Consider the following 18,368-nt stretch of genomic DNA (forward strand, 5'->3'; position numbering starts at 1 on the left):
ACCTTTTATGAGTCGGCCAATACCTTTTATGAGTCGGCCAATGCCTCCCTAGTAGATGTACCTATTGCAATCAGTGGTTCATACCAAAACTTGTATGACTGGCAAGAATAATAGGAAAGTAGCAAGGGTAAAAACTGAGATACACTTTATGCCATTTTAAATAATATTGACTGAGCAAACATTAAAATCACCACAAGACGCTTCCAATCCACATCAATACCATGTTACAGTAAGAAATTGTGTTGGTTACCGTCTGGGAACAAAGGAACAGATATATTCTGAGACAAAATACAGCATTATAGATAACATCAGTACAGCTTTACTACAAAATTGTCATTGCAAATCGTGCAAAACTTTTCTTTGGGAGTTCTCTTAAAAAAAGGCCTTTATTCACATCTAATCAAGCTGCTTCGTCCAATCGAAGGGCTCCCAGTCCTTCATGAAGCTAGCAACAGCTTGCTTCTGGTTATCCATGGACTCATGCCTTCGGCGACGGTGCATGTCCTCCTCTGGCAACTGGAGCATCCCTCTGATGACATTCAATCCAAATCCAGCGCTGAACTTGCTTTCATCATCTATTACATGTACAAACCCACGGTCCAGTCCAAACTCCACATGGAAGTAGGCAAAGTTCTCCGGGATGGCTTGCCTTAAGTTGCGGCTTGCGCTTGTCGGGATAACCTTCTTCATCTCATGCTGGGTCCATTCTTCTTCAGCTTCATCAATTGCCTGGAGTATACGTGATTAATCTCATTATTACAACCTAAAAACAGGAGAATATTCTCTGTTATGCAGGTAGCAATAGACAACTGACCTTTTTGAAGTACATTGGGGCGTTGCTTGAAACATCACAAGGGACAGGGATACACTCAATCATGCAATGTCTCCTTTGTCTGGCCAGGCTTATGACAGTCTCCATAAACACTACATCCTTGTCCTGCTGCGCGAACATCTTCAGCAGGCACTTCTTGAAGTTGCGAATCTCCCCCCAAACATTCTGATCAACGGTTCTTGTTGCAGACTCATGCTGCAACCATTAACAAAATTGTTGATAATTTAGATTTTAGAGACTGATTTTCTGTTCACAAGAGATGCAATAAAAACAGAAAGTTCCAGAAAGATGGCCTATTCAAAGGCACAGACAAGTTGCAGCTAGTATGTACTTAAGAAAGCTTAATTTCCTGAAATGCAACAGGGCCTGTAAAATTGACTCACCTGTAATGGGAGAAGAATACAATGCCCAGGGACAACAGGCTCAAACTGAGGTAGCATCAAGTAAGTGAAGTTTCCAATGGCAACAACTAGATGTTTTGGCCTGGATGGGTTCTCAAAGCAATACAAACATCGCTCCTTCTGAGTCAACATTTGCCTATTAGTGCTTCTCCTCTCCTCATGTGCCTCTTTATTCTTTCTTTTGCCCTTTTTACTAGGAGCATCACCAAAATCATATTCATCCTCTATACTTTTAGACATACTGTACTGCTTATTGTGCATAATCTTATTAGCTAAATGCAGGTCAGCATTCTCTTCTCTTCTCCTGCGATCAGCTGCACTAGGCTTCAATGTATCCCTAAAGATGAAAAATAGAAGTGTGTTTTCAGCTGACAAATAAATTATTGGACTACAAGTGCTAATATAATACAAAATACAGTAGGAAGTTTTTTTTCCCATAACAATAAAAATTGAGTTCACAGAATGACAGGTGCACGCTCATAATAAGTAAGATGAATTGGTAGTGGTTACCTGATTGAGCTCCTTCCTTTTCCATGACAAGGTTCGTCAGGGACAGTATCCTGATTCTCCAACAAAGCCTCCATTTCTCTCTGACAAAGGATGACAACCAGTTCAGCCATACTGCCACTAACTACAATTCACGCAAAGTGAAATTTCAGCTCAACCCCTCCTATTTCTATAGATAACAAAATATCAATCCACGTTTCCTAAATTGTAAGATGTTAGTTAATATATACTTTGTCCAAATGCTCTGCAATTCTTTTAGGAAAAAAATACAGTTCCAGTAGTCCATACTTCCTACCTTAGCTACATGCCAATTTTTAGAAAATATAAGCATAGGGCTCAGCTGATGTAGACAGATAATATCACATCTCTATTTAAATAAAACAAGTGTTACTATGCATATTTACATTATTGCAATGCAAAATAAATAATTTTGCTACATAACAACAATTCACTAATTCATAAATAAAATATTTTATCAGCATTGCCACAAGAACAATACTTGAAAGACTCACCGAAAGTTGCTCAGCTTCTTCATTCTTGCCTTTCAGTCGGAGCTGCAGAATCTTTGCAGCCAACTGGTTTGCATTTAGTTTCTGAGTGCCCATTAATGGTGCTTTCTCTGAGCTCTCCTTAAAATGCTTCTGTTCTCTGTCCCTCTGCTCATCAGCACAAGCACCAGCAGTTGAATCATTTTTGTTCTTGTTAAGATCACTAATCTTTTCCATAAAGCTTCCATCATCAGAGAACTTATTTAAGCTTGCTACTGCTGAAGAGATGAGTTCCTGATCCTCTGAAGATATATTGTGTCTTCTCCTTTTCCATGGTACAAAATCCGGCTTGGGTTTTCTCATGGAATGATGCTGAGAAGAAACATCGCGTAGATACTCACGCCTGCCACTATCACCAGCTTGACGACCCTCTGGATTTCCTTTGGCACGCTCTTCTGAGTTGTCAGCATTTCCAGATTTTCTGCCTCTAATGGCATGCAAGTGAGCATGCGAATGGGCAGCTCTAGATGATGATGATGATACTGACACAGCTAAGTTGCCTAACGAGCCCCATCTCTCTTCAACAACCTATACGGTCCAATAGTCACAAAAGTTAGTGGCAAATGAAGTACCTGAAATCAGTTCCTACAAACAACATGTGGTTATGTGCTTACCTCGTCGAGCTTTCGTCCTTCACGAGCAGCTTGCTCCTTCGCACGCTTCAAAGCCTTAAGCCTCCAACTAGCACCGCCATCACCCACAACAGAGGACGCAAGCAACTGATTGCCTGCATTTGGTGGGGTAGATTCTTCTGGGTATCCAGGTCCGTTATCTTTCAGATATGGATTAAGTTCCTTAGGGTTTGGCCTGGCAATCTATCAATAATCAAACAGAAGGCGGGTTACTACGGATTGTTGACAATCAACACAAGCACTCAATGGCATAGGTGGGTTGGTACGACTTGTCGATAATCAACACAAGTACTCATGGCACACAACATGTAACTATGTAAGAAGGTTCATCCTCATTACCTCTTCATGTGCAGCCTCATCCTTCTCATCATTATCAGCCTTACGAACGCTGCTGCCCTCAGTTCGGCTGCTGCTTGCCGACTTGAGCATCCATTCAAGCCCCATCTCCCTCCTGACCACTTCGCTTGCCCTCAACCCCTCACCACCAGTATCCTCCTCCTCATCCTCATCATCGCCACTCTGCTTCCCCTTGCCCCTTGCTGTAACGAGTAGCAAATCCTCATGGTCAGACATCGAGCTTGTCAAAAATTCGAACAGAATAACAAATTATGGCCAAATCAGCAAGTGTTTACCTCTCCCCCTGTCAGATTCGCTGGATTCGGAGTCGTCGTCAGAGAAGTTGTGGCGCCGCTTCCGGTGCTTCCCCCGGCGCTTGCTCCGGCTGACCTCCTCCTCCTCCTCCTCGCCGATGGAATCGTCGGTGTCCGACCCCGACTCCTCTTCCGAACTGTACCTTCGGCGCCGCCGGCTCCTCCGCCTGTCTTTCTTCTTGTCCCGCTCCCTTTTACTCCGCTTCTCCCGCCTCTTGCCGTCGGAGGAGTCGGAATCGGAGCCGCCCTTCCGGCCGGAAACGATCTGCTCGCGCGGGACGAGCTTAACTCCGGAGAGCATGGCGACGGCCGGCGCGAGAGTTTCGACTTCGGCCCCGTTTGGGACCGCGGTGACCACGCGGTGCGGCGGGGTACCGCAAGAAATCCCGCCGAACGGGTTGCGGTGGCCGCGCGGTCCTTCCCCGCGAGCCTCCCTCCGCCGCCGCAACTTGCCTGGGAACAAAACGCGGTCGAGCCCCCGCGGTACGAAAAATCGTTTGAGCTTTTCCACCGATACCCTCTCTCCCTCCCGTTCCTCTCTCTCCCTCTCTCTCTCTCTCTCTCGCTCTCTCTCTCTCTCTCTCTGGCGCTAGGATTTGGCGCCGCCGCCCTCTCCGAGGTCCAAGGCCCCTCCCACCGCCAGATCCAGTGCCTGCGGAGGCTGTGGGACGCTCGCGAGGCGGTGCGGCGCGGCAGGCGGTCGGGGGGCGGTGCGGCCAGTTCGCGGGGCAACCGACCGGAGGAGAGAAGAAAGAGGGCGGCGGCGGGTCTGGTGCTGCGGGCTTGGTAGGCCTCGGTAGTAATCTGGGCCGAGCTGATTCCGCCTATCGGCCCATGCGACTCCCGCTAGCCTCCGCCAGCTTCGATCCTGCCGCTCGTTCTCGATCTGACGGCCTCCGTGATCTCCAGGGGGGACGGTAGATGAAATACCGACCACACCCCTGGTCGGTAACGAAGCCGCGACCACCAGCTCCCCGTCGTCGCCGCGATCACAGGCTTCCCGCCGCCGTCGCCGACTGCTGAGCGTCTCTGCGGTGATAGAACCCCGTCCTACCGCCGCGCGCACATCAGGATCCTTCGATCTACGCTCCTAGAGCAGCTCCGGCTGGCATTGCCGCCGCGAGCAGCATGTGGACAGGACATGGCGTCGATGGATCGCCGCGCCGGCGCGTTCTCACCCACAGGTAACATCGCCGTCACACCAAACAAGAAGATTCAGTTGGCAAGGAACATCACGTTTTTGGAGCACGAGTTCTTGAGAAGAAGAAGAAGAAGAAGAAGGTGAAGTGCTATCAAAGGGCAAAACAAGACATCAATCACGGATACACTTGAAACGCACGGGCATTCTACTAATTATACTCAAGCTTCACAAACTCGATCTCACCCTTGCCTTGTTTCATGCCAGTAAACCGGACAAGGCTCTCCTGGTAAAGCACGAGGCGCAGAGAATCGTTTGGCGAGTCGCCGCCCCCGGCGATGGAGGCCACCGTCCGGAGAGTGCCGGAGTCCGGGTCGTAGACATGGGCCTCCCGCGCCGTGGTGGCGAGGAGGAGCCTCCTCTTATTGCCTCCCTGGGACTGGGAGCCCTCGTCACCGTCGAGGTACCTGAGCAGGACGACGAGCCACGGCGTCGTCAGCCGCTCGGCCATGCGCCCCGGCGTCCGGTCGATGCGGTAGTCCAGCGACCAGCTGATCCCCATCTCGTAGTCCTCCAACTTCCAGATCTACCCGAGCCGCTGACTCACCCTAAGGCGGCAAGGGACCTCGAACAGCAAGCCGCCCACGTCGCTGTGGTGGCGGACGTCGCGCATCATGCACAAGCGTCCGTCGAGCTCTGCCAGCGTTTTCCCAACCGGTACGGCCACTTCCTCGCCGCTCTCCGAGCTCACGCCACGGTTCCACCAGAGCTGGATCTCGTGCTGTTGGTCCCCGTTGAAGTAGTACGGGACGAGGTCGGCCGTCGAGAAAGACGGCTGAGCGACACGCCGGAAGGTCTCGTCGGCGAGCGAGAAAGAGAGTATGCCGTGGGGCTTGAAAAGGTACCGTGTCCTGAAAATCCAGTGAATGCGCCCGTCCGCGAACACCGGCTAAGCATATGGGTCGATGATGTCGTCGTCGATGATGTCGACCTGCAGCGAATGGGCGGCCGCCGGCGCCTTCCAGCCTTGGGCGTCGCCGACGGTGAGCAGCCTGGCGTGCAGTTTGCCCGACTAGATGCGCACCTTCACCACCTTAAACTCTCGAGCCGACGCGTGGAAGCCGATGCCAGCAGTGCAACCCTTTTGGTGTGACGGCGGGAGATGCAGGATGTCACCTGTGGTGTGGTTGCAAACGTAGTAGGCCGCGTCGCACGGCGTCTCGACGAGGACGAGGCCGAAGCAGGTCTTGGAGCCGATGACACTCGGGCAGTCATTGCAATTGATGATCATCTCCGCAGGCCGCCGGCTCCCGCTTGTAATTACTTGCAAGTAGGCAATGTGCGCAGGTGCCGACTGGAGGCTGGAGCAAGGCGAGCTTGGCGGCGGCGAGAGCGTGGTGCCTCTCCTGGAAGGCACGCGACGAGATCTCGGCGTCCCAGGAGCGGCAAGCGCAGCGGAGCCTCGCGAGAGACGTCGCCGGCAGGCACACGAGCACCTCCGCGACGAGGTGGTCGGGCAGCGTGACGCCACACGGCGCGGGCTCGGCCGCCTTCCTCTTCTTGGTTGCTCGCTGCCCCGTCGCTGTCGCCATCGCCATCACAGGGCCAAAGGAGCCGATCGATCGACGATCGAGGACACAAAGACGAATTCGACGTGGGGCTCTGAAATAAACAATAAGCTTTTTGGCTCTATATTTATATCCGGGTTGCCCAAATTCCAATCCACTTTTTTCTTTTGGGCTCTAACAGAGTGCTAAAATGCAACAAGAATTAGTAAAGACTTTGGCCCCCCGTGTCGTCCCCGCGTGAGCGACTCGGGCGGCCCTGAAACGCGAGCCGCCGCACCTCCGCCGGCGCCTTCTCCCGCCGCACCGCTGCCAGAGAGGGCCGCAGGAAGCCTGTGCGGTTCTCGATGAGGGCAGCGGTGGGGCCATTCTCCTCCACTCCGGCTGATCTGGGCGGGCGCGGCCGCCAAAGCCACCGGCGGTGGCTCACCGGCGTGGGCGGCGTCCCGCGGTGCTGGAGCTCATCGGGCCTCGGATCCGGTGGCTGTGCGAGGCGGCGGGGCCCTTGCCGCCTGCGGCGTTCCACGTGGACGTCGCGGCCGCCGATGCCATGGCTGGCTTGCCGCGGTCCGTCATGGAGCCGGCTCTGCGGACCATGCGGCGGCAGGGTCCAGGTGGAGGTGAGCGGCGCAGGACGCGACTCCCCTCGCAAGCGGCGTGGGGCTGCGGCTTGCCTCGCGTGGACGGGCAGCGCGGGGCCGCGGCGCTCCTCGCTGGTGGCGGGCCAGTGCTGGGCCGCGGCTCGCCTTGCGGGGGCCGACTGGCTTAGGGTTAGCGCGCCTCGCGAGCGGCCTGGGTTGCGCGGAGGCCGTGAGCGGCCCGTGCGGTGGCGGCGGCGGCCGGCTCCGGCGGGCTGTGCGGGCCTCCGGTGCCCCCACGGTCGAATCCGGTAGGCCTCGGGCTGGAGGAGGCGCGCAGCAGGAGCGCGCCAACCAAGCTGAGCGGCGGCCCGAGGAGCTGGCCACGGATGAGACCCCGGCAGATCTGGGCGGGGGATGCTGCGGCGACAGTGGCCGCGACTGGAGATGGCGGATGGTGCGCCAGGGCGCCGGCGGCTATGTGCGGGTGTGGAGACGGAGGCGCGCGGCCACAGCGACGGATGGCCGTGCGCGGGTGCCAAGGAGTGTAACATCCCGGGTGTTGAAATCGTAACTAAACTTGATCACCGTCAAATATGAGCATCATGGCACTGTTTTGGTTAAAACCTTTTATTTGTAGTTATCGTTTAAAGTCAACTTTGTAAAGCAACTCAAGTTTTTTGCAGTACAACTGTATCTTCTGTTAAGTTCTTCAAATACTAGGTATGAAATGATGAATTCATAGAATTTTTCCTAATTTTTGGGTGATGTTTGCTAGTGATAAAAATGCAGCAAAGTTTCAATTTTAACTGTTTTACTTCTCAAATTCTGGACAATCTGTTTTAGCTTTGGAGTGGGTTCAAGCTCCTTTGTGTTATTTGTGATTTTATTGTTCCAATGGGTATTTTTGGAGGATTTTTTTTATCAGTAGTAGCTTCCTCTTTTGGAGGAGTAAAGATCTTTCAAGAAAAAAATCGCGGGTCCACTTGCCACTCTCTCCTTCTTCCTCCCTCCTCCCATCCCTCTAATTCCCTGTCGTGGGAGACACAGCAGGGTAGGAGCACGCCGCCGCCTGCGTCATACCCCGCGCGGCTCTGCGTGGTCAACCTGCAGCAAGCTCCATCAACCCGCGCATGCCCATACAACCGTCGTCCCGTCGCCAACAACTCCACCGCGCCCATGCCGCTGACACCTTTGCCACGCCGGCGCTCGCCTTTGCCGCGCCTAGCCTCACCCTGTCGCACCTGTGCCGCCCCTGTCGCGCCTGACGCATTGGTTGCCAGAGCCTTACCGAAGACCGACAATCGCACCTCGGTGTTATCTCCTTTCCACCCAGCCGGTCTCACCTTCCTCTTCCTCTCACTTCGACCCCATGGCCAAGGACCCAAGCAAACCGAGCCGAGCAAACCACCCCTGTCTGCCGGCCAAATTCGCCCACCAACCTCCGCCATTCTCAAATCCCCACCGCCCACCACTCCTACACCTCCCCAGCTCCATCCCCACCACCTCTTGCTTGCCGCCATGGCCCAAATCACTGGGAACTAAAGCTCCAATGCAACCATTGCCGCCACCCACCCGAGCTCCACCCCACCGTCGAACTCTCACTTCCCGACCTCCTCTACTCCCACAAACCACCAAAACTGAACCTCAGTGAGCCCCTGACCATGAAGCTCTCGCCTATTCACCTCCTTAGGCCAGTTGCCGCACTCATTCGCGAGCTTGCCCCCCCCCAACAAAGTAGAGCTAGGGTTTGAGTTTTGAGTCAAAAACTAGGGGAGCGGGTGCACCTAGATGTAGGGAGGCTCGCAGGCTAGTCACCGGGGAGGGGCGCTGCCGCCTTGCACTGGGCTCTGTCTCGAGGTAGAAGAAGGCCGAGGGTCGAGTTGCGAAAGAATAGAAAGTCCAGGAGGTTACGAGTAAAAGTTCTAGGTAAGTGTGAGGTGGAAGTTTGTTAAGGGGCTTAAGTGAAAGATTCAGGGACTGGTTCGTAAAAGGAAGGGTGGATCTGTTGGAAAAAGTTATTTCAGAGGGATCTCTCGCAAAGGCGTTTTTCCTTTTTCGGGTTTAATTTTTGTTGAAATGGTTGAAACTTTGAAAATCCGTATAAAATCATAGGAAAATAATAAAATGCAAAATAAATTTTGTTAGGTTCCTGATGCTCTTATCTACCTAGTAAAAATACTTGTTCTTGTGAAATAGATGTTTCCGTTGCTTATCAAAATGCATGTTGTTCAATCTCCTTATTGTGGAATAAATAGTTCTTGTGCTCACAAAATCCTGATAAATTCATAGTAGTATATGATAGTGTTGAAAGCTATTTTATAAAGTTTGTAGCACTAAACTGATGATAGAACTCTAGTTATAAATCATTCTTCATATCTGCAGTGTAACCATGTTTGATTTTTAGTAAATTCTGTAGTAACCAAATCCATCTTAAATTTTTGTAGTAGATTTATTGTGTAGGGAGAAAGCTCCTGTAAATCATTCATGTTCATAGACCAACAGATGCTTCCTGAACATTTATTCATGTTGAAAGCTAGTTTATTTATTAAAGATAATTGCTACTAGGATTTCTAGGCCCACAAATGAGTATTTATGCTCTTCATGAGTAGCACGATCATCCCTGAAAAATTTGCTAATAGAATCTTTATGGTTGCTTGTATGTGTCATTTATTTGGCATCTGGTATGTTATTGCTATAGTTCACTCACAAACATGTTTTACCTAGATCTGTTGCCATCATGACATGCTTAATCACTTCTTCAGGACATGGTATTCATGCCATGTTGCAACCAAAGTTACTAAAATAATATTGGCTTAGTTTGATAATGGCATGTCACAGATGAAAACTCTAGTAACACCAACCATGTTTCCTTGTGTAGATAATGTTACACTAGTATGCTCTTCCATGGTCTTTAATTGTTGTATGATTGAGTTGTTGCACAAAACTTGAAATTGCTTTGTCGTGTTTACAATTTATTCACTCACTTGCATTGCATCATGGCATACATGTGGATTCCGTAGCTGAGGACGTGGTATACCAGATCGTGGGTGAACAAGAAGATAGGATCAACAGCAGAAGCCCGAAGACCTAGCCCAAGGTCGGAAGGGCCCGAGGCCTAGTTGACTCTAACTCTACCATTTGGAAGGCAAGCCCTGGAGCATAACCCCTAATTTCAAAACTATGCAATTATCTTAAATACGTACTTACTTTTTTGCATTAAGTTACTAGGAGTTGAATGAAATCTTAGTTCCATGATCCCTAGGACTCCTAGGTTTAAAATAATAGTATGTGTAGGTCGATAGAAATGCCATGCTTAATTAAGAACGGTAGAAGTTGAGTGATTGCCTGTCGCTCGCGAGACATAGGACCTTAATTAAGGCAAGTTACTTAAGAATGAATCACTAATGAAATAAAAGAATTGGAAATCGGGTGGAAACAAAAAATAAAGTGAAGTTAGTATTGTGGTTGCGCTCCGCCTGTGTCGATTAAGGTCCGTTGTGGCCCTGCTGATCAAGTTTGAACTGTACTATACATATGTTGAGAGTAAGAGGTTGTTGAAACTGGTAAAGCCTAGTACCTTAGGGCACGATTGCAGATTGAATTGGTCCTGTTTCCTATTTGTGTGCTAGTCAGGCTCGGGGAGATACCGGTGGGGACTAGCATTCGAGGGTCGCAGGAGTTTGCAACTGCCATCGTTCTCTAAGGGGACTGTTTGCTATATGCGGCTCGACGGGGCATGCATATATCGTGTGTATAGGTCCACCTTGCAAGGTTATAAATCTAATTGATTTGCCACCGCTCTCGGTTAAGAGAACCTTGATCACTGCGTCACATCGTAGTAAGAAGTGGAATGAAAGGAAATATGAAATGGTGTTGATGTTGTTATCTAATCAATTGTTTTTCTACACTGAAAAGTTTGAAAATATTGCTCACTTAGAATGGAGCTCAACCTAAATTGGATGCTAAAACCTCAAAGTAAGGATCCACTCTTAGTTGTTTTTTGGCAAAACAAATCCCTCAGCCAAAAATCTTTCATACTAGGAGTCGGCTAAGTTTATACCATAGTCGGGTAAGTCTTGCTGAGTATTAGTATACTCAGCCTTGCTTTGTTGTTACTTTCAGGTACTTGTGATGAAATGTTAGAGTTGGTTGCCGGTTAACCTTGGGATGGTCGTCCTTTACCTGAAGGGTGGTTGGTTGAGTGGTCTCCGGCCTCGCCTTGAGGTGGTTTCATGTTGGATGACATGTGGCGGGCTACTCATGTCGTCATGTATCTGTGACGACCGACCTCAAATCTTTCGAGTTAATCTAATCCGAGTCCCTGATCCCCCTATCTCAGCTTCCCCGAGTTTAAGTACTCACCCTCCAGTTCCGGTCTCGACCCCTGAGAACCCGACCCCTCTCCGCCAGTTCCCAGCTCTGACCCCTGCCGACCCCCAACTCCCCCCCGGATCCTTCGAAGTCTTCCCAACAGTGTCTCCCTTCAATCTGAGCAGTGGACCAACCGAGACTGACCGGTGGACCCACAAATCTTTCCCCCAGATCTCCCGAGACAGACGCACTCGAGTAGCATGCCCGCTTCAGAGCTTCTCCGCCGCGTGGCTCAACTCTTCCGACCCCCGTCGCCGGCCGCGACCGGATGGATTCCCGCGCCCTCTTCCCCAATCGCAGCGGAAGCCCCCTTCAACCCTTTTTGCAGTGCCTCGCAGCTCGCACCCATCATCACCTCGCCGGACCCCCGGCTACAAGGCCCGATGCCTCCCGACTTTTCCGCCGCCTCTCCACAGTCGCGTCGCCCCAGATGCGCTACGTGATGATTCCTCCTCCGCCAACCCCGACCCCGGCCGCGACAGCTCCTTTTCCGCCTTGCCAGAGCTGCGCCCCGACAAACTGTTGCTTCGCGCTCGCCCGCGCAGCCGCAACCCGCCTGTCTTCTCACCTGTGCAACCTCGCTCACAGCGCTGTTCCCCCTATCACACCCATCAAATCCGCCGCACGACGACGCCTGCCTCCGCCAAATCTCAACCACCGGCAAAACCGCGCCTGCGCCGCCCTGTCTCTGGTGTCCAATGGCCGAAGGTGTCATCCCCGAAGTCCTGTTCCGCCGCCCCGCTGCTCAATCGCTGCCATGGCAGCGCACTCCATCACTTCTTCCCGGTCTTCGTGCTGCTCCAGCTCTCTCTCTCTCTCCCCGCGCAGCTATAAAAGGGGATGCCAGAGTCCCACTGGAGTCCCCTTCGCCATCGCTGCCTTACCGCCGTTCCTCTGCTTCGTGCTCAAGCGCTGCCGCCTAAGTTCCTGAGGAACTCTCCTCTCCGTTCAACACCCGTCTTTCCCAATCCACCCAGCCGCTTGCTCCTCCGCGCTGTGCTAAAGCTTGCTTGTTGTCCACAAGAAGCACCGCCGCCGCCGGAGCACCGCCGGACATTGCGCTGCCCAAGTCTTAGTGCTTCAGTCCTTCCGCCCAAGTCTGCCCCTTCCCGACCCCAAGCTTCACCTGTAAACCGAAGGTAAGCTGCCGACCCTTCTCCGCCTCGCCCGACCCTCTCTAATCGTCCGACCCCTTTTCCGCCTCGTCCGACCCTATCCGATCGTCCGACCCCTTTTCCGCCTCGCCCGACCCTATCCGTTCGTCCGACCCCTTTCTCCGTCTCGCCCGACCCTTTTTCCGCCTCGCCCGAGGGCTCGGCTGTATACTTTTCCTTGACCCGAGGGTGTATGTGTAAAGATCGGGGACTTCTCTGCGTTAAGTCTGAGGACCCCCCCAGCACAACTACCCCTCTAGTTTAAGGGTCAGATCATAAGTTTCTTCCCATTCGACCCTTTTATCTTGCTCTCCACCAACTCAAGTACACTTCCCCACCTTTTCTGTAGCTTTGCTACCAGTGTCCGAGCTTTAACTTGCAAGTGTTGCTGTTGAAATAACCGTCTAAGTGCTAACTCCTGCATTTGCATTCGTGTAGAGTTGCATCTCGCCGACGGTGTCTACGAGCTGTACCCGGCGCCAGAAGACGGAGTTGTGGCCGAGCTCCCGCTTTCAGAAGCCGAAGCCGCCCCAGCAGAATACCCGTTCCCTTCCTCCTCGCTTGAAGGCAAGCCCCGTAGCATGAACCCCAGTTTCCCAAACTTGCGCATGCCTTCTTCTTCATGTTTGTGCATTTACGTATAGGAGTTGTTTGCAACCGTAGATGCATGGCATAGTCCCTTGATCTGAACACTAGCTATTGGACCGAGTAGTTACTATGCTTAAATAGGAAGCGGTAAAAGTCGAGTGATTTCCTGTCACTCGCGAGTTGTAGGAGTTGGTTGTTCTCCTTCTGTCACAACTATAAGGACGATGGATGGGGCAGGGTTGTGGTTAACTTTTGGTGGTCGGCTGATCGTCTCGTCTGTCTATGAAATCTGTTAAGGCCCGACAGTGGTGGTGTTCGTGATCAAGTGTTTGAAAGTACTAACCCCATACTCAGTATGGGATGAGGAAGCATAGTACCGGATTGAACCTAGACGTGAGCGGTCGCCCCATTGTCCTTGGAACGGAGTTTCCCTGCGACCGCACGTGGTGGCAAGTGTGGTCACAGAACGGCAGAGGCCGGGTCTGTGGAACCTTGCACCAAAGGAAATGGGCCCGACACGGGTTAGGGAATTGATGGGGAAGGCCGACACAGGAAGCGACCTTTGGTGGTGCGCGGATGTCGTGAGGTTAGGTTCACCATGCATGGTTAAAGAACTCGAATCGATTCGTCTGCCTCTCATAGTTTGAGACTGCTTGATCGCTATGCTACACTGAGTAATAAAGGAATCTGATGATGACTTGATCTTGTTGATGTTATATATCCTTTGGTTGGATCTTGTTGCTTAGAAGTAAGTTGCCAACTTAGACCGGTTAATGAACCTAGAATCTGAGCTAAAACCTTGAAGATAAGGATCTACTTAGTGCTTTTGGCAAACAAACTCCTCAGCTAAAGAGCCTTGCATGTCTAGAAGAGGTGGAGTAGTTTTACTCCCGGTCGGTTAAGTCTTGTTGAGCTTAGTAGCTCAGCCTTGTTGTGACTTTCTTTTTCAGGTGAAGTCGCAGCTCCTGAGTCTGCTCCTGTTGGCACTTGGCCGCCCCAACTCCCTCCGGGTTGGATGGTCGAGTGGGATCCCTCCTCGGACGGCGAGGAAAGGGATCACTGATGTCTTGGCTGGCCTCACCAAGGACGTCCGACCCCGGCGCTAGCTTCCGCTGTTTTAACTTTCCGCTGCTTTTGAACCTTGTAAAACTCTGATGATTGTTTGTTGTTGAACTAAATGGTCAAATTGTTTAACTCAGTGGACTTGTTGTATTCTCTAGAACCGCTCACCTTCGTGTGAGTTTGCTAACTCGGTCCTGTTAAAGTGGTTAAATCGGATGATGAAATCCGACGGCACTTCGTGTTAACTTGGCTAAGGCATGAGCGTCGTATGTCAGGCGACTTAACCATGTTTTAATCAAGCTAATCCGAGGTGGTTCCGCCACAGCATCTTTATTCTCGCTTTATCATTTAGACTTCCACTATATTTTATTTCAAGAACTCCGACTTGTAATATTTTATGAATTTCAAACTCGGTTTGTAAATTAATTAAGAACTATGTGTTTGTAACCTAAAATACCATGTTGTATCATCTGCGCTCACCTTCGAGTGAGACTTGTTGCATGTTGTTTCGATTGAGATATTCAGTGGTTGCATCAAGTTTGACCCGACGGACTGTCAGATTACACCGTTTTAACTATGTATGGCCGGATTAACCATTAAGATGATGGTTAGCACACTTAAGCCGGTTTAATTTGAGCGTTTCCACCACAGCTGGTATCAGAGCCAAAACATGCAATGGATGATGTTAACAAGACTATTTTGGGGCTTTCAAAACTTAAAAAATGAATTTTGAGTCCTTAAAATGCGTTGCTTACGCTAAGGTATTAAGAAGATAGCACGTAAGCCCTAGGGATTAATGGATTGATGTTATTAAGGTGGCTACTATTATAACTGACTTCCAGCACATTTACTTTCTATCAAAACTTACTTTCTTGCACAATAATGACCCTCTTTGTTGGTGAGATGTGATCCAAACGCTATGCTCAAGCAGTGGCTTACTTGAGCATGGCCTGTATAGCAATATACGAGGTATAAAGATCATGTTGGTATAGCAAGTGAGACGTACAACTGTCCCGTAAGGCATTTTATACGGGAAGTGAATACGTTACCATGGTAAAATGTTAAATGTTTGGGTGCCATCACTATAGTGGATGGTAATGTATGTGTTAATATCTGGGTAACTACATATGCGTTACCCATGTGGCGTAGGACACATGGGGGCGATTCATGAGTGCTAGCACAAAGGGTCCAGAAATGTGTATATTCTGTCATCGTCCGCAGGTACACTAACCACGATTGTGTAAATTAAGACAAGGTATAATTCGACTAACTATTATAGGGTCCGGTGGTGGTGCATCAGGGCGGCGAGTGCAGCGGAGGTAGAGGCATGGAGGCGTGGCGGCGGCGCCGCCCCGGATAGGCTGCCATGGCTATGGTCCAAGGATGCCGAGCCGTGTGCGCGTAGTGAGGGGTTGGGATGCTCCGGGCGAAAGCCCTCGCCGACGTCTTGTTGGTGGAGATGACGGCGGCGCCCTAGGGTGTCGTTTTTCCCGTTAGGGGCATCATGTTTCAAGCTACAACCCGGCTTCATGGGGTTCTCTGGGTGAAAACCCTGGATGAGCGACGACGACACCATTAGCGTCATGCCCTCCTTGGAGGCGTTGTCTCTAGAGATCCAACTTGGCTTAAGGCATTACCGGTTCATTGGTCATGGGTGATAGCAGCCGGTGACGGCAATTCCGCCACTTGGCAAGCTGGACGAGTGTTACCAAGCACACATGAAGGTCATTGCAGTTATGGTGGTGGCTAGGGGTTGTCGCACATTGTTGGATTTGGCTGCTTGCAGCGGACCACGGCAGCTGACGTTGCTTGGCAACAGTCAGTGCGGTGTGGGACTACGTCGGAGGACGACGCTTGCGGCAACGACATTGTGGGACGGCTTGGCTTGCAGCGGACTGCAGCGGGTTTCTTAGCTTGGCTGGGCTATCCGGTGCGGTACATTGTCATAAGACGGCGCAAGCGACTTTGGCTTGCTGACACGACGGCGAAGGCCAAGTGTGTGGGTGAAGCAACGAGGTGAAGTCGATCAGCGGCGGTGGCTTGGCTGATCGATGGAGATCTGGGGGAGTGGGGCAACATTGCTCACCACCCTGAAGGCAACTACAGAAACGGATCCGTGACATGGAGTACTGTGGTGGGCGTGGCGAGGTCCCCGCGCACGGTGTTTCTTCGAGATGACAAGAGTGAGGTGGAGTCCAACAGCGGATGTGGCGAGGCCCCCGTGCGTTGTGTTATCGTGGTGGCAATTGCGAGACAGCCTATGAGAGGTCCGAATTTGATGATATCACTCTGTCAGGTGGAGTGTGGTGTGGCAGCGGCACTACGGTGGAGGGTCCTGCATGGCAGTGGCTCTCTCGTTGTGGTGCAGTCCGCTTCTTTCGGTTCCCTGTCGGCGCAGGGTCACATCTGTAGGTTTTCAGTGACTATATGAGGCGTGAATGTTGGTGAGTACCGCGGTAAGACTTCGGTTCTGCTGCCATCGTCATTTGACATGTGTTGAGTTCGGCGCGTGTTGATATCCCGATCCAACTGGTCGATGTGTTGTTATGTTGAGATGGTTGCGTGGGCATGTTGCGGCATGCATTGATGACCAATCCAACCTGTCGGTGTTTTGTTGTTTTTTTCCTTTGTTGTTTTCACTCAGTCTGGACTTCATCTTCTTTTTAATATAATCGGCAACTCTCCTGCCTAGTTCATTTTGAAAAAAAAAGTAAAGACTTTGGCTAGGTGAAATGACAAAGATATGGGAATGGAACTACTCATGTGCCACTTGTCTACAAAACCAATCTGTATTTTTGAAGTCGAAACAAGTTGCATGATGAGGTCTTGTGTTGTAAATTACATAAATCAACTGATTACGGTGGTTATCAAGCTACACGGCAAAAGAAGAAAGAGAAAAAAAAAGATATTTAGGAACTGAATTATTATTAAAACATAAAGACAGTATGGACATATACGAGGAAACATTACCTGGATATTGATCTAAGGACAATTTACTTGATCCTCTTTCTAGAAGTTGAGGATGACTGCTCAGCTTGCCTTGAATGTTTCAAATTCTTTGTGGGTTTATCATCGTCCTTTGACTGCTTCGAAGATGGGTCCTTGGCATACCGGCAATGTTCCACATAATACAAAAAATTATGATCTTGATATGCTACTCCAACTACTTCTTGTGTAGCTCTCCATTGGATATTAACCTTGTGTGCGAATCTTGTACATGAGTAGCCATCACAGTCCAACTGACCTTCTGACATGAGATTATTAAAATATGCAATGCATACTTGGAACATTGTAGAACATTGTGAAGAACTCAAGAGATTAATTTTACCATGTATAAGGATAAGATTATGGCAAGGTAAAAAGGTTCTAGAAAATTGGAGAGAATGGATGAGCCATAGTTGCCATGCTTCATGGCGAAGTGTAGAATACTATAGAACTAGATATTTTAGCCTGGTAGAAATATAAAAAACTAGATAAGGATGGGAAGGGTTCTAGAGTTAGGATATTTTGTATGAAAGAGTGTGAAAGTTGCCACATTGCAACACCACAATGATCATGAGCACCTATAAATAGAGGTGATTCCCTCCCTCCTACCCGTATCATGGCATAGAGTGGCATATAAGCCATAAGTGAAGAGATGGCAAGATTGTCATGTAGTGTTATGGTGTTATGGTAGGGTAGCCACATAAAGAGTGTAAGAGTGAGTATTGTATCAAGTTGTGAGCAGGTGAATAAAATATTTGGGTTCTTCTGTAGAGAGTTGGTCTCCCGTGTTGGTGTTGGTGTGAAGGTCTTCTTAGAGTAGTATGTGTATAAGGTCCACAGAAGAAATAGTGTCACACCACTTTATTTTGATCATTTTGCCTCACAATTTGCACTGGATTTCTTCCAAGATTAACTTGCACATCAGGCACAACTCCAGAAGAGGTGTCATCACTGTTATGAGTACCAGTAAATATTGACTCATTACTATTTATCTCCCCTTGGCCAATGTCATAAAGATGATATGGTAAAAGTAAAATTTCTTGCTTAAGTCGTGCGCCTGCATTCTCATACAGGCATGCAGTGATATTTTGGTTTGGAAAGGGATGCCGATCTATGTATGAGTTTTGTTTGTTTTCTCTCTCGACTTTCAAGCCTCGTCCATAGAGGTGGCTGGATACAAAGGACAACATGTAGTCTTTTTCACTCGACCTTCAAGCCTCGTCCATGGAGGTTCAGCGTTTGTACAACCCATGGATGTTGTTTAACGCGGGGCCCGAGTACCTTAGTGAGAGGCAGAAGAAGTGCCAATGTACATTGCGCGACATCAGCAAGCTATCCCATAGTCTTGTGAAGC

The 18,368-nt window shown here is 50.1% G+C and overlaps 2 protein-coding genes and 1 non-coding gene across 3 annotated transcripts; all 3 read right to left on the reverse strand.

Annotated features, from left to right (window-relative positions):
• Positions 1-181: 181 nt before the first annotated feature.
• LOC117838713 (uncharacterized) lies at positions 182-4,217 on the reverse strand. Its single transcript, XM_034718847.2, has 8 exons — positions 3,553-4,217; positions 3,260-3,459; positions 2,903-3,103; positions 2,253-2,816; positions 1,744-1,823; positions 1,216-1,570; positions 815-1,027; positions 182-729 (listed from the first exon to the last, which is right to left on the reverse strand). Exons 1-8 carry the CDS (start codon positions 3,869-3,871, stop codon positions 397-399), a joined length of 2,265 nt encoding a protein of 754 aa, XP_034574738.1. The 5' UTR covers positions 3,872-4,217; the 3' UTR covers positions 182-396.
• Positions 4,218-4,919: 702 nt separating this feature from the next.
• LOC140220101 (uncharacterized) lies at positions 4,920-5,270 on the reverse strand. The gene has a single exon (XM_072290779.1). It carries the CDS (start codon positions 5,268-5,270, stop codon positions 4,920-4,922), a length of 351 nt encoding a protein of 116 aa, XP_072146880.1.
• Positions 5,271-5,294: 24 nt separating this feature from the next.
• LOC117838714 (F-box protein At3g07870) lies at positions 5,295-6,306 on the reverse strand. The gene has a single exon (XR_011897078.1). It is a non-coding gene; the product is annotated as an F-box protein At3g07870 (transcript).
• Positions 6,307-18,368: the final 12,062 nt, after the last annotated feature.

The sequence above is a fragment of the Setaria viridis genome, chromosome 9, assembly GCF_005286985.2.
Source record: "Setaria viridis chromosome 9, Setaria_viridis_v4.0, whole genome shotgun sequence".
Classification (NCBI taxonomy): Eukaryota; Viridiplantae; Streptophyta; class Magnoliopsida; order Poales; family Poaceae; genus Setaria; species Setaria viridis.

Excerpts from the sequence above, each read along its gene's own strand:
- LOC117838713 (XM_034718847.2), bottom strand. The coding sequence starts at position 3,871 with ATGCTCTCCGGAGTTAAGCTCGTCCCGCGCGAGCAGATCGTTTCCGGC. Across the intron at positions 3,104-3,259 it reads ATGAGGCTGCACATGAAGAG|ATTGCCAGGCCAAACCCTAA; the intron begins GTAATGAGGATG and ends GATTATTGATAG. Across the intron at positions 730-814 it reads CCCCAATGTACTTCAAAAAG|GCAATTGATGAAGCTGAAGA; the intron begins GTCAGTTGTCTA and ends CGTATACTCCAG.
- LOC140220101 (XM_072290779.1), bottom strand. The coding sequence starts at position 5,270 with ATGGGGATCAGCTGGTCGCTGGACTACCGCATCGACCGGACGCCGGGG.